The sequence below is a fragment of the Schistocerca nitens genome, chromosome 1, assembly GCF_023898315.1.
Source record: "Schistocerca nitens isolate TAMUIC-IGC-003100 chromosome 1, iqSchNite1.1, whole genome shotgun sequence".
In the NCBI taxonomy this organism is placed as follows: Eukaryota; Metazoa; Arthropoda; class Insecta; order Orthoptera; family Acrididae; genus Schistocerca; species Schistocerca nitens.
Genome location: NC_064614.1, coordinates 250,715,018 through 250,729,308, shown reverse-complemented (window position 1 = coordinate 250,729,308; position 14,291 = coordinate 250,715,018). Strand labels below are relative to the sequence as shown.

The following is a 14,291-nucleotide window of genomic DNA, read 5'->3' as shown; positions in this document are numbered from 1 at the left end:
GCATTCACGTAATAATAATAATAATAATAATTTCATGTGGCACACTGGCCTGGCGCAAGTCTTTCAATTAGACGCTACTTCAGCGACTCCTGTGTCGCTAACCTGCTCCGGTTATTCTACCGGGGGAAGGGGATTTACAGTTCAACATGGAATCCGAAGTCCTGGCAACTCCTCAAAAGGTTGAGGCTAGGTTAAAACGCAAACTCCAAAATTCGCAGGCCGACTGGGATTCGATTCTGCGACCTCGCGCTTTCCAGATGCTCCCTAAACCATTAAGCCCGGCACCATTCCTGTAAACATGCTACTAGAAACGTAATACAAAACTGACTTTGATTCTCCTGTACTAGTACACCTCAGTTACCCATTATAACGCAACTCATCCTCTTGTTTGAATTGACCGTAAACAAAAGGAAACACAAGAAAAGTGCACTCCGGTCATTCAGTCAAGCGTCAACTAAAGGTATGTGTGAGTGCAATGGATGCCAACGAATTTTTTTTTTTTTTTGTCATCTGTCTACTGACTGGTTTGATGCGGCCCGCCACGAATTCCTTTCCTGTGCTAACCTCTTCATCTCAGAGTAGCACTTGCAACCTACGTCCTCAATTATTTGCTTGAAATACTCCAATCTCTGTCTTCCTCTACAGTTTTTGCCCTCTACAGCTCCCTCTAGTACCATGGAAGTCATTCCCTCATGTCTTAGCAGATGTCCTATCATCCTGTCCCTTCTCCTTATCAGTGTTTTCCACATATTCCTTTCCTCTCCGATTCTGCGTAGAACCTCCTCATTCCTTACCTTATCAGTCCACCTAATTTTCAACATTCGTCTATAGCACCACATCTCAAATGCTTCGATTCTCTTCTGTTCCGGTTTTCCCACAGTCCATGTTTCACTACCATACAATGCTGTACTCCAGACGTACATCCTCAGAAATTTCTTCCTCAAATTAAGGCCGGTATTTGATATTAGTAGACTTCTCTTGGCCAGAAATGCCTTTTTTGCCATAGCGAGTCTGCTTTTGATGTCCTCCTTGCTCCGTCCGTCATTGGTTATTTTACTGCCTAGGTAGCAGAATTCCTTAACTTCATTGACTTCGTGACCATCAATCCTGATGTTAAGTTTCTCGCTGTTCTCATTTCTACTACTTCTCATTACCTTCGTCTTTCTCCGATTTACTCTCAAACCATACTGTGTACCCATTAGACTGTTCATTCCGTTCAGCAGATCATTTAATTCTTCTTCACTTTCACTCAGGATAGCAATGTCATCAGCGAATCGTATCATTGATATCCTTTCACCTTGTATTTTCAGTCCACTCCTGAACCTTTCTTTTATTTCCATCATTGCTTCCTCGATGTACAGATTGAAGAGTAGGGGCGAAAGGCTACAGCCTTGTCTTACACCATTCTTAATACGAGCACTTCGTTCTTGATCGTCCACTCTTATTATTCCCTCTTGGTTGTTGTACATATTGTATGTGACCCGTCTCTCCCCATATCTTACCCCTACTTTTTTCAGAATCTCGAACAGCTTGCACCATTTTATATTGTCGAACGCTTTTTCCAGGTCGACAAATCCTATGAAAGTGTCTTGATTTTTCTTTAGCCTTGCTTCCATTATTAGCCGTAACGTCAGAATTGCCTCTCTCGTCCCTTTACTTTTCCTAAAGCCAAACTGATCGTCACCTAGCGCATTCTCAATTTTCTTTTTCATTCTTCTGTATATTATTCTTGTAAGCAGCTTCGATGCATGAACTGTTAAGCTGATTGTGCAATAATTCTCGCACTTGTCAGCTCTTGCCGTCTTCGGAATTGTGTGGATGATGCTTTTACGAAAGTCAGATGGTATATCGCCAGACTCATATATTCTACACACCAACGTGAATAGTCGTTTTGTTGCCACTTCCCCCAATGATTTTAGACATTCTGATGGAATGTTATCTATCCCTTTTGCCTTATTGGACCGTAAGTCCTCCAAAGCTCTTTTAAATTCCGATTCTAATACTGGATCCCCTATCTCTTCTAAATTGACTCTTGTTTCTTCTTCTATCAAAAATGGTTCAAATGGCTCTGAGCACTATGGGACTTAACATCTGTGGTCATCAATCCCCTAGAACTTAGAACTACTTAAACCTAACTAACCTAAGGACGTAACACACATCCACGCCCGAGGTAGAATTCGAACCTGCGACCGTAGCGGTCACGCGGTTCCAGACTGAAGCGCCTAGAACCGCACGGCCACAACGGCCGGCCCTTCTTCTATCACAGCAGACAAATCTTCAGCCTCATAGAGGCTTTCAATGTATTCTTTCCACCTATCTGCTCTCTCCTCTGCATTTAACAGTGGAATTCCCGTTGCACCCTTAATGTTACCACCGTTGCTTTTAATGTTACCAAAGGTTGTTTTGACTTTCCTGTACGCTGAGTCTTTCCTTCCGACAATCATATCTTTCTCCATGTCTTCACATTTTTCCTGCAGCCATTTCGTCTTAGCTTCCGTGCACTTCCTATTTGTTTCATTCCTCAGCGACTTGTATTTCTGTATTCCTGATTTTCCCGGAACATGTTTGTACTTCCTCCTTTCATCAATCAACTGAAGTAATTCTTCTGTTACCCATGGTTTCTTCGCAGCTACCTTCTTTGTACCTATGTTTTCCTTCCCAACTTCTGTGATGGCCCTTTTTAGAGATGTCCATTCTTCTTCAACTGTACTGCCTACTGCGCTATTCCTTATTGCTGTATCTATAGCGTTAGAGAACTTCAAACGTATCTCGTCATAGAAAGTGGAAATGCTGCTCATCTATGGAGAATATAAGCTGGGTTTCCTGAAACCCGTTTCCTAAAACGTCGCAACGAGACATGAAAACATCCTTCAGGGAGCTTCCTGTCAGGACATCTCTGTCTGTAGAAGTCCCTGTGCCTGAGTAGCATTTCGTTTACCTTCAAACACAATAAAAGAAAAGTGATGATGATACCTTTACTGTGCACAACATATCGTTTAAAAGTGGTACAGTAGACACTGAACATAAGAAAATATTATTCTCCTATCTTACATTCCCCATAGATGAGTATCATTTCTACTTTCTCTGTGTTGTTGTACATTGTATTCACACAAACTTCAACTGCAGACGGTTGATTGAATGACCTGCGCGACTTTTCCCTTGTGTTAACATTTGTTTACTGTAGGCTCCGGAAAGCGGACGAGATACATTAGGCCGGATACACTGTACTGTGTGCTTGTACAGATGACTCGAAGTCGATTTTGTGTTACGTTTTTAATAACGTCGTGTTCACGCGAATGTTTGAGTATGATAAAGTGTTTGAACAGGTCCTGTGGCGAGTGCAGTATCGTCGGCACCATCGTCAGTCGCACCCGGCACTCCGCGCCGCCTCACTGCTACGCGAGAGTCGGCACTTTCAAACCTCCCGCCAACGCGTCGCCGTGCGAGGACGCCATTCCATCGCTCACTGTTTCCGATGAGAGGCGCCACGCGTATACACCAGCCGATGACGCAAATCCACATGATGTCACTGCTCGAGACTGACTGGTCGACGCATCCTTCTAAGCAGTCGCAATTTAGAGCTCGCCCCTTCGCCCCATCCAAGTTTTGTAAGTCCCTCCTGATCCTCGAACTTCATGCTTTCCGTCTCGCTTTCCGCATCCGCTTACTTTCCCGTACAAAAATCCTTTGCCAAATCATCAAATTCCCACCTCTTTTCACTCACATTCAACAACTCCGAATAACATACACCAGCCCCAAAATCGACACCACCAATCCTATTGTGTCTCCTCTCCTTTCCATTCCTAGTGCGCTGCCGCGCCCCTACCTACACACCCCACCAATTCTCCACTAGCACACACTTGACGTCCTCTCCCAAATAAATTTCAACCGTCTCCCTCTCCCGAACCACGAACTCCGTCCCGACATATACTCATCCTGCCAAGAGAGTGGATAAAGGGTGGAAATGACCTGTCATGGTTTAATAACGAAATTCGGCGGATGCTGAGGAAGCAGAGGCTGTTGCACTCTAGGTTCAAAATGGGACGCACAATTGACTACAAGCGAAGGTTATTAAGAGATTCTTGCGTCTGTGAAAAGAAGCATACAACAACTACCACCATCACACCTTATCAAAAGATCTGGCAGAGAACCCGAGCAAATTCTAGTCGTATGTATAATTTCTAAGTTGGTGTAAGGCTTCCATTCAGTCTCTTGCTGACTAGTCTGGTGCGGCAGTTGAAGATAACAAGACGAAAACAGAAGTTTTAAATTTCACGTTCAAGAAATCGTTCGCACAGAAGGACCGGACAAACATACCGTCATTTGACCCTCGGACAGACGACATAGAAATAAGCTTACCTGGCGTAGAGAAACAACTGAAAGTTTTAAAACCAAATAAATCACCAGGTCCGGATGGAATCCCAGTTCGATTTTACAAAAGAGTACTCTACGGTATTGGCCCCTTACCTAGCTTGCATTTATTGTGAATCCTTCGCCCAGCACTAAGTCCCAAGCGACTGGAAAAAAAGCGCAGGTATCCCAGTATATAAGAAAGGTAAAAGAACGGACTCGCAAAATTACAGTCCAATGTCCCTAATTTTTGTTTGCCGCAGATCCCTGAATAAATTCTCAGTTCGAAAATAATAAAATTTCTTGATACTAAGAAGCTTAAGTCCACGAATCAGCATGGTTTTACAAATCATAGCTAGTGCGAAACTCAGCTTGCTCTTTTCTCACATGAAATACTGAGAACCATGGATGAAAGGCAACAGGTAGATTTCATATTTCTAGATTTCCGAGAAGTATTTGATACGGTGGCCCATTGCAGGCTATTAACGAAGGTATGATCGTACAGAATAAGCTCACAAATGAGTGAGTGGCTGGAAGACTTCTTCAATAATAGAACCCAGTATGTTGTCCTCGACGGCGAGTATTCATGTTTAAATTGTTTTTGCCTTGATTAGTAGTTAAATTTTTCTAGCTGATTGTGCTCCCTTGTTGAAACCCAATAGCGTTAGATAAATATGTAAATTGAGATACCCTTGGTTTACCGTTTTTGTACCCAAGCAACTTAGCGTAGGACCCAAACTAAATCTAAGATGTAGTGACTAAGCCCACTCCCTACTCTCTGTCGGCTGCGCGACCACCCTTAGCTACACAGAGTAAACTAGAGTAAACCACACTTGACTAAATGGTTTGAGAATAAATGTTAAAGTGAGACGCAGACCTGCTGCAGACCAACGAATGTACGACGCCCGTAGCCAGCGGGCAAGCGGCGGAAAACAACGAGCACGGCGGCCGCCGCGGAACGACGACCACATCTCGCCGAGCGGCCGACTGGCAACTCTACAAAAGAAAAGCAGTGGGAAGCAGCACCCGCTGCACCCACTGCAAAGAACCAAACAACTAAAACCCACGCCTCATAAATCGAGGATGGTCGGGGGCCGCAAGGCCTTATTGTTACCGACCATGCCCTCCAAAGCCAACGATTTGTTTTTGTCAATAAAAATTAATCACAGAGAATAACAAAACCAAACCACACACAAATACACGTATATTCGGCGAAGCCGAAGGAACTGTAAACACCACGTGACACAAAAAAAAGGCGAGTATTCATCAGAGATAAGGGTATCGTCCGTTGTGCCCCAGGGAAGTGTGACAGGACTGCTGTTGCTCTCTATAAATGAGCTGGCGGACAGGGTGTGCAGCAATCTGCGGTTGTTTGCTGATGATGCAGTGGTGTATAGTAAGGTGTCGAAGTTGAGTGACTGTTGGAAGATACAAGACGACTTAGACAAAATTTCCAATTGATGTGACGAATGGCACCTAGCCCTAAATGTGGAAAAATGTGAGTTAATGCGGATGAGTGGGAAGAACAAACCTGTAGTGTTCGGATACAGTATTACTAGTGTCCTGCTTGCACAGTCAGGTCATTTAAATATCTGGACGTAACGTTTCAAAACTATATGAGACGGAAGGGGCATGTGAAAACTGTAATAGGCTCAACTTCGGATTATTGGGAGAATTTTAGGAAAGAGTGGTTCACCCTTAAAGAGACCGCATATAGGACGCTGGTGCGACGTATTCTTGAATACTGCTCGACTGTTTGGGATCCGTACCAGGTCGTACTGAAGGAAGACATCGACGCAATTCAAAGGCGAGCTGCTAGATTTGTTACCAGTTGGTTCGGACAGCACGTAAGTGTTACCGAGGTGCTTCGGGAACTCAAATGAGAATCCCTGGAGGGAAGGCGACGTTCTTTCCTAGAAACACTACTGAGAAAATTTACAGAACCGGCATTTGAAGCTGGCTTCCGAACGATTCTACGGCCGGCAAAATACATTGCGCTTAAGGAACACGATGATAAGATTCTAGAAATTACGGCTCATACGGAGGCATATAGACGGTAGTTTTTCCCTCGTTCTGTTCGCGAGTGGAACGGAAAAGGAAATGACTAGCAGTGGTAAAGGGCACTGTCCGCCACGCACCGTACTGTGGCTTGGGGAGTGTCAATTTAGATGTAGATGTAGAGAGCTACGGCGTTTGTGTAGAATTGTCTGTGCTAACAGACAAGCAACACGGCGTGAAGTAACCTCAGAAATCAGTGTGGGACGTACGAAGAACGTATTCGTTAGGACACTGCAGCGAAATTTAGCATTAATGGGTTTTGGGCAGCAGACGAACGACGCGAGTGCGTTTTCTAATAGAACGACACCGTCTGCAGCGCCTCTCCTGGGCTGGTGACAACATCGTTTGGACCCTAGACGACTGGGAAACTGTGGCCTGGGTATATGAGTATTAATTTCAGTTGGAAAGAGGTGATAGTAGGGCTCAAGTGTGACACGAAGCCATGGATCCTAGTTGTCAACAAGGCATTGTGCAAGCGCGTGGTGGCTCAATAATGTTATGGGCTCTCTTTATGTGGAATGGACAGGGTCCTCTGGTCCAACTGAGTCGATCATTCGGCTACTTGGAGATCATTTGCAGCCATTCATGGGGTTCATGTTCCCAAGTAACGATGGAATTTTTATGAATGACAGTGCGCCATGTCACCGGACCACAATTGTTGGCGATTGGTTTGATTCTGGACGACTTGAGTGAATGGTTTTGCCACCCAGATCGCCCGACGTGAATCCCATCGAACATTTATTGAGAGTAATCGGGAGGTCAGTTCCCGGCAACGCTTTCACAATTATGGACGGCTGTAGAGGCAGCATGGCTCAATATTTCTGCAGAGGACTTCCAATGACCAGTTGAGTCTAGGCCACGTCCAATTGCTGCACTACGCCGAGCAAAAGGAGCTCCCACACGATGTTAGGACGTATTCCATGACTTTTGTCACCTCAGCGTATAAGTGTTCAAATGGCTCTGAGCACTATGGGACTTAACATCTGAAGTCATCAGTCCCCAATACTTAGGACTACTTAAACCTAACTAACCTAAGGACATCTCACACATCCGTGCCTGAGGCAGGATTCGAACCTGCGACCGTAGCAGACGCGCGGTTCCAGACTGAAGCGCCTAGAACCGCTCGGCCACACCGGCCGGCTTGTATAAGTGTACTAGCTTTCAACACTATTCGGTTCTATCAAGCACATTACTCTCTGTTATGTAACACAGTGCCTCATAAGAACTTACAGCATTCAGAGTTATGAATAATACAATTACTAAATGTAGGTAATTTAAAAAAAATGTATTAGTGTGTTACCTTTTTGTAGACATATGATTGTATTTATTGGCCACCTTAGTTACCGATACGACAGTTAGGAAATGGGTTAGTGAGTAAAAAAATGCAACTTGCTGTTTAAAAAGGGTTTACTGCTGGGTATATCTTAGTAACGAATAAAGTTACAAGAAAGGCAATCATGCTGGTTAACTTCCCACTGGCTGCTAAACAACATTTGACTGATAAAATTTTTTGTTTTGCTTCAGGACAAAAAGTAATTAGGGGCTGTCAAGACAAATGGGACACCCTATATCGTCTAAAGGTCATCGTGATCACTGCAGAAAAAAAAGGAACGAGAAAGAGTTGAAGAAGTGGGTCTCGACGCTCTGATTTTGTCGCGTCGTTATTGTTCCTCTTTGTTAAAAATTCGGAATAGTGCGAGTAGGGGTGCATTAATCCTAGAGGTCCGCACAAACCTCATTTGTATACAGACTGTTCATCCATCCCAGGAATCGAGAATTTCGACGAATTTCGCCTATTATTGATACCGATGCTAGCATGATATCAAACCACCGGACAATAATGGCCGTATCTTTTGATTTCATCGATGTAGAAGCTTAAATTTATGACATCACCAAAGGCCCATAGACTTTAGTGTTTTTTTCCCTCAGTCTTCTGATTGCTATGTTGATGCGGCCACCACGAATTCTCCTCTGTGTGCAACCCACCTCCTCAATTATTTTCTGGAGGTATTCCAGTCTCTGTCTTCCTCTACAGTTTTTACCCTATGCAGCTCGCTCTAGTACCACGGAAGTTATTTCCTGATGTCCTAGCAGATCCTAACATCCTATTCCTTCTTCTCATCTGTGTTTTCCATATGTTCCTTTCCTCGCCGATTCTCCGGAGAAGCTCCTCATTCCTTATCGTATCAGTTCACCTATTTTTCATCATTTTTCTGTAACAGCACATCTCAAATGCTTCGATTCTCTTCTTTTCTGGTTTCGCCACAGTCCATATTTCACTACCATACAATGCTGTGCTCCAAACGTACATTCTCAGAAATTTATTCCTCAAATTAATGGCTATGTTTGATACTAGTTGACTTCTCTTGGCCAGGAATGCCCTTTTTGCTATTGCTAGTGTGGTTTTTATGTTCTCGTTGCTCCGACCTTCTGCTGCCTTGGTAACAGAATTTCTTAACTTCATGATCACCCGTCGTGACGTTAAGTTTCTCGCTGTTCCCATTTCCGCTACTTCTGATTACATTCGTCTTTCTTAAATTTACTCTCAATCCCTGTTCTGTACTCATTAGATTGTTCATTCCATTCAGCAGATCCTGTAATGCTTCCTCACTTTCGCTGTTGATAGCAATGTCACCAGCGAATGTTATCATTGAGATCCTTTCAACTTGAATTTTAATTCCGATCCTGCACATTACTTCTATATCTGTTTTTGCTTCTTCGATGTATAGACTGAACAGTAAGGACAAAAAGTTATATCCCTGTCTTACACCCTTTTTAGTCCGAGCACTTTGTTCTTCGTCTTCCACTCTTATTGTTCTGCCGGCCGTGGTGGTCTAGCGGTTCTGGCGCTGCAGTCCGGAACCGCGGGACTGCTACGGTCGCAGGTTCGAATCCTGCCTCGGGCATGGGTGTGTGTGATGTCCTTAGGTTAGTTAGGTTTAAGTAGTTCTAAGTTCTAGGGGACTTATGACCTAAGATGTTGAGTCCCATAGTGCTCAGAGCCATTTGAACCATTTTCTTATTGTTCTGACTTGATTCTTGTACATATTATATATTACCGATCTATCCCTATAGCTTATCCCCATTTTTCAGAGAAAAGCAAACATGTTGCACTATTTTCCATTGTCGAACGCTTTTTCCAGGTCGACAAATTCTGTGAATGTGTCTTGATTTCCCTTCCATTAGCCGCGCGGTCTAGGGCGTCTTGTCGCGGTCCGCGCGGCTTCCCCCGTCGGAGGTTCGAGTTCGCCCTCGGGCATGTGTATGTGTTGTCCTTAGCATAAGTTAGATTAAGTAGTGTGAAAGCTTAGGGATCGATGACCTTAGCAGTTTGATCCCATAAGGCCAATTGCCACTTCCCCGAATGAGTTTAGAATTTCTGATGGAATGTTATCTAACCCTTCTGCCTTATTCGAAAGTAAGTCTTCCAAAACTCTTTTAAATTCTGATTCTAACATTGGATCCCTTATCTTTTCTATATCGACTCCTGTTTTTCTCTTATCACGACAGGTCTTCCCCCTCAGTGTACTCTTTCCACTTATCTGATCTCTACTCTGCTTTTAGCACTGGATCTCAGTATGCGACATAAATTTCAACTTGATGCGTCTACCCGTTCCAGAGAAAAAGGGGCCTTGACAGATGGACAGACACAGAGACTTATAACAAATACAAAAAAAAATCGTGTTGTAATAAGAGAGTAAGTGTTTTAGGAATTTTTCCTTTACTTATACCGCGAAACCTTGCTGCTTGCCAAATTTCATGATCCTAGATCAATGGTAAGTACCATATACGTCTCGATGAGTGAGTTTGGAGTCTGAAAATATATGTCGTAAATGAACGTATCTTTGATTGCACTGACGTACAAGATTTACATTTTTACACCACAAAGGGACCATATACCTTAGTGTGGGACATAAAGTTGAACTTGATACGTCTAGTCGTTCCTGACAAGAAAGGGGCCTTAACAAACAGACAGAGAGACTATCAAATAACATAAAATTACAAAAAAATATTTTTTTCTTTGATATGATTACGAATTGACAATTTTTGGATTTTTTTTTCTTGACTTGCATTGTGAAATCTTGCTTCCTACCAAATTTTATGATTCTAGGTCAACGGAAAGTATCCTACAGATTTTGTCGAGTGAGTTTGCGAGTATGGAAATATGTGTTGTAAATGACCGTATCTTTTGGTTGTTTTGACATAGGAGCTTAAAAGTTTTAGATCGACAAGGGACCACATATCTTAGTACGTGACATAAATTTCGTCTTGGTACGTCTACTCGTTTCTGAGAAAATGTGTTCTTAACAGTCGGACTGACAGATAGACAGACAACAAATTGATGCTGTATGGTGTAAGTAGGCTGTTTAGGTTTTTATGTTGGTAACGCCACGTAGCGCTCTGTATGAAAATCACTGACTGTGCTGTGTGCAGTCTGTGGCTGGTTTGCATTGTTGGAATATTTGCTATTGTAGTGTTGGGCAGTTGGAGGTGAGCCGCCAGCAGTGGTGGATGTGGGGAGAGAGATGGCAGAGTTTTGAGAGCGGACGATCTGGACGTGCGTCAGTCAGAAAAACGAAATTTGTAAGACTGAATGTCATGAACTGATATATTTATGATGACTTTTGAACATTATTAAGGTAAATACATTGTTTGTTCTCTATCAAAATCTTTCATTTGCTAACTATGCCTATCAGTAGTTAGTGTCTTCAGTAGTTAGAATCTTTTATTTAGCTGGCAGTATTACCGCTCGCTGTATAGCTGTAGTTCGAGTAACGAAGCTTTTTGTGAGGTAAGTGATTCATGAAAGGTATAGGTTATTGTTAGTCACGGCCATTCTTTTGTAGGGATTATTGGAAGTCAGATTGCGTTGCGCAAAAAATATTGTGTCAGTTTAGTGATGATCAGAATAAGTAAAGAGAGAAATGTCTGAGTACGTTCAGTTTTGCTCAGCTGTTTGAAAATCAAATAACGTAAGGGGTTTACCAGTACATTAATTCATAAATTTTTCTAAGGGGATGTTTCAATGGGTTCCGTTTTTACAGTTGAGCTGCGGAACCCTCAAGCTACTGTGTGATATGTGCTGAGGAAGTTTTTGGTATATACTAATGTCCTACACGAAGTGGGTAGTACCTGCTGTGGAGCGGCAGTGCTGTCGGAGGCGACCTCCGAAACGACGGCCTCCTCGATCTCCGAGATGATCTCCTTGAGCGTGTTCTTGATGCTCTCCTGGTGGATCTCTGCGGGCTGCGACTCTGGCTGTGGTGGCGCCTGCTCCGGCTGCTGCTCCAGTGGCGGCGCCTCCTGCTCTGGCTGCTGAGCTGTCTGCTGGTTCGGCTGCTGAGCTTCCGGCTGCTGGGCTTCCAGCTGCTGAGCCTCCTGGCGGGGCTGGTCCGGCTCGCCGGCGGCGGGCGGCGACAGCGGCGGCGCCTCCAGCTCCAGCTGCACCGTCTTCTCCTTCTCGCCGCCTCCTCCCCCTCCCCCTCCCTCGTCACCGCCACCGCTGCTGGTTTCCTGCTGCGATACTGACGAGTGCTGCCAACAAATACAACGCCATCTTAAAAAATTTGGCGACACAAATTTCAAATTCATTGCGCTTCCTACGAGGAGAAGATGGAACATTAATACACTACTGGCCATTGAAATTGCTACACCAAGAAGATATGCAGCTGATAAACGGGTATTGGACAAATATATTATACTAGAACTGACATGTGATTATATTCTCACGCAATTTGGGTGCATAGACCCTGAGAAATCAGTACCCACAACAACCACCTCTGGCCTTGATACGCCTGGGCATTGAATCAAACAGAGCTTGGATGGCGTGTACAGGTACAGCTGCCCATGCAGCTTCAACACGATACCACAGTTCATCTAGAGTAGTGACTGGCGTATTGTGACGAGCCAGTTCCTCGGCCACCATTGACCAGACACTTTCAATTGGTAAGAGATCTGGAGAATGAGCTGGCCCGGACAGCAGTCGACTTTTTCTGTATCCAGAAAGGTCCGTACAGGATCCCTAACATGCGGTCGTGCATTATCCTGCTGAAATGTAGGGTTTCGCAGGGATCGAATGAAGGGTAGAGCCACGGGTCGTAACACACCTGAAATGTAACGTCCACTGTTCAAAGTGCCGTCAATGCGAACAAGAGGTGACCGAGAAGTGTAACCAATGGCACCCCATACCATCACGCCGGGTGATACGCCAGTATGGCGATGACGAATACACGCTTCCAATGTGCGTTCACCGCAATGTCACCAAACACGGATGCGACCATCATGATGCTGTGAACAGAACCTGGAGTCATCCGAAAAAATGACGTTTTGCCATTTGTGCACCCAGGTTCATCGCTGAGTACACCATCGCAGGCGCTCCTGTCTGTGATGCAGCGTCAAGGGTAACCGTAGCCATGGTCTCCGAGCTGATAGTTCACGCTGCTGAAAACGTCGTCGAACTGTTCGTGCAGATGCAGATGGTTGTTGTCTTGCAAACGGCCCCATCTGTTGACTCACGGATCGAGACGTGGCTGCACGATCCTTTACAGCCATGAGGATAAGATGCCTATCATCTCGACTGCTAATGATACGAGGCCGTTGGGATCCAGCACGCCGTTCCGTATTATCCTGCTGAACCCACCGATTCCTCCGGCCGCGGTGGTCTTGTGGTTCTAGGCGCGCAGTCCGGAACCGTGCGACTGCTACGGTCGCAGGTTCGAATCCTGCCTCGGGCATGGATGTGTGTGATGTCCTTAGGTTAGTTAGGTTTAAGTAGTTCTACGTTCTAGGGGACTGATGACCACAGCAGTTGAGTACCAGCATTTTGAACCACCGATTCCATATTCTGCTAACAGTCGTTGGATCTCGACCAACGCGAGCAGCAATGTCACGATACGACAAACCGCAATCGCGATAGGCTACAATCCGACCTTTATCAAAGTCTTAAACGTGATGGTACGTATTTCTCCTCCTTACACGAGGCATCACAACAACGTTTCACCAGGCAACGCCGGTCAACTGCTGTTTGTGTATGAGAAATCGGTTGGAAACTTTCCTCATGTCAGCACGTTGTGGGTGTCGCCACCGGCGCCAACCTTGTGTGAATGCTCTGAAAAGCTAATCATTTGCATATCACAGCATCTTCTTCCTGTCGGTTAAATTTCGTGTCTGCAGCACGTTATCTTCGTGGTGTAGCAATTTTAATGGCCAGTAGTGTAGGTTGGTGCATCAGTTCGTAGCGTTTTTGTTTTGCTTATTGGTACTTCGCTTCCTATGGTTTATTTATCGATTGTCATCTTTTATTTGAAGTTCACTGTTGCTATTCGGGTTTGCATATTGTCATGTTGTCATTTTTGGAGCTGTGGACGTTAGAAATCGGAGTGTCAAGTGGTGGAAAAGGAACATTTTCGACATATTCTTCTGTTTGAGTTCAATAGAAGGGTGACAGCAGCGAAGGCAGCCAGAAAAACTTTGCACTCTGAAGGGGGATAATGTCATTGGACAGAGTTCGGCAAGAAAGTGGTTTTCTGATTTTAAGCAGGATCTTCTTGACGTTAGTGACTTTCCACGTTCAGGAAGGCTTTCGAGATTACATGAATATGGTTCAGATGGCTCTAAGAACTATGGGACTTAACATCTGATATCATCAGTCGCCTAGACTTAGAACTACTTAAACCTAACTTAACCTAAGGACATCACACACATCCATGCCCGAGGCAGGATTCGAACCTGCGACCATAGCAGCAGCGCGGTTCCGGACTGAAGCGCCTAGAACCGCTCGGCCACAGCGGCCGGCGTACATGAATATCGTTTAAACACAGTAATCCACAATGATCCACTTCTGTGTACTCGAGAACTGACAAATGTGATGAACTGTGATCATT

At 44.5% G+C, this 14,291-nt stretch overlaps 1 protein-coding gene across 15 annotated transcripts in view; it reads right to left on the bottom strand.

Annotated features, from left to right (window-relative positions):
• LOC126247140 (synaptopodin-2) overlaps nt 1-14,291 on the bottom strand; it is a 420,967-nt gene that overhangs the window by 222,746 nt on the left and 183,930 nt on the right. For all 15 annotated transcript variants that reach the window (XM_049948459.1, XM_049948460.1, XM_049948464.1 and 12 more), the window contains one exon: nt 11,542-11,943. In XM_049948459.1, coding sequence (XP_049804416.1) covers nt 11,542-11,943 — 402 coding nt within the window. The remainder of the gene's footprint in view (nt 1-11,541; nt 11,944-14,291) is intronic.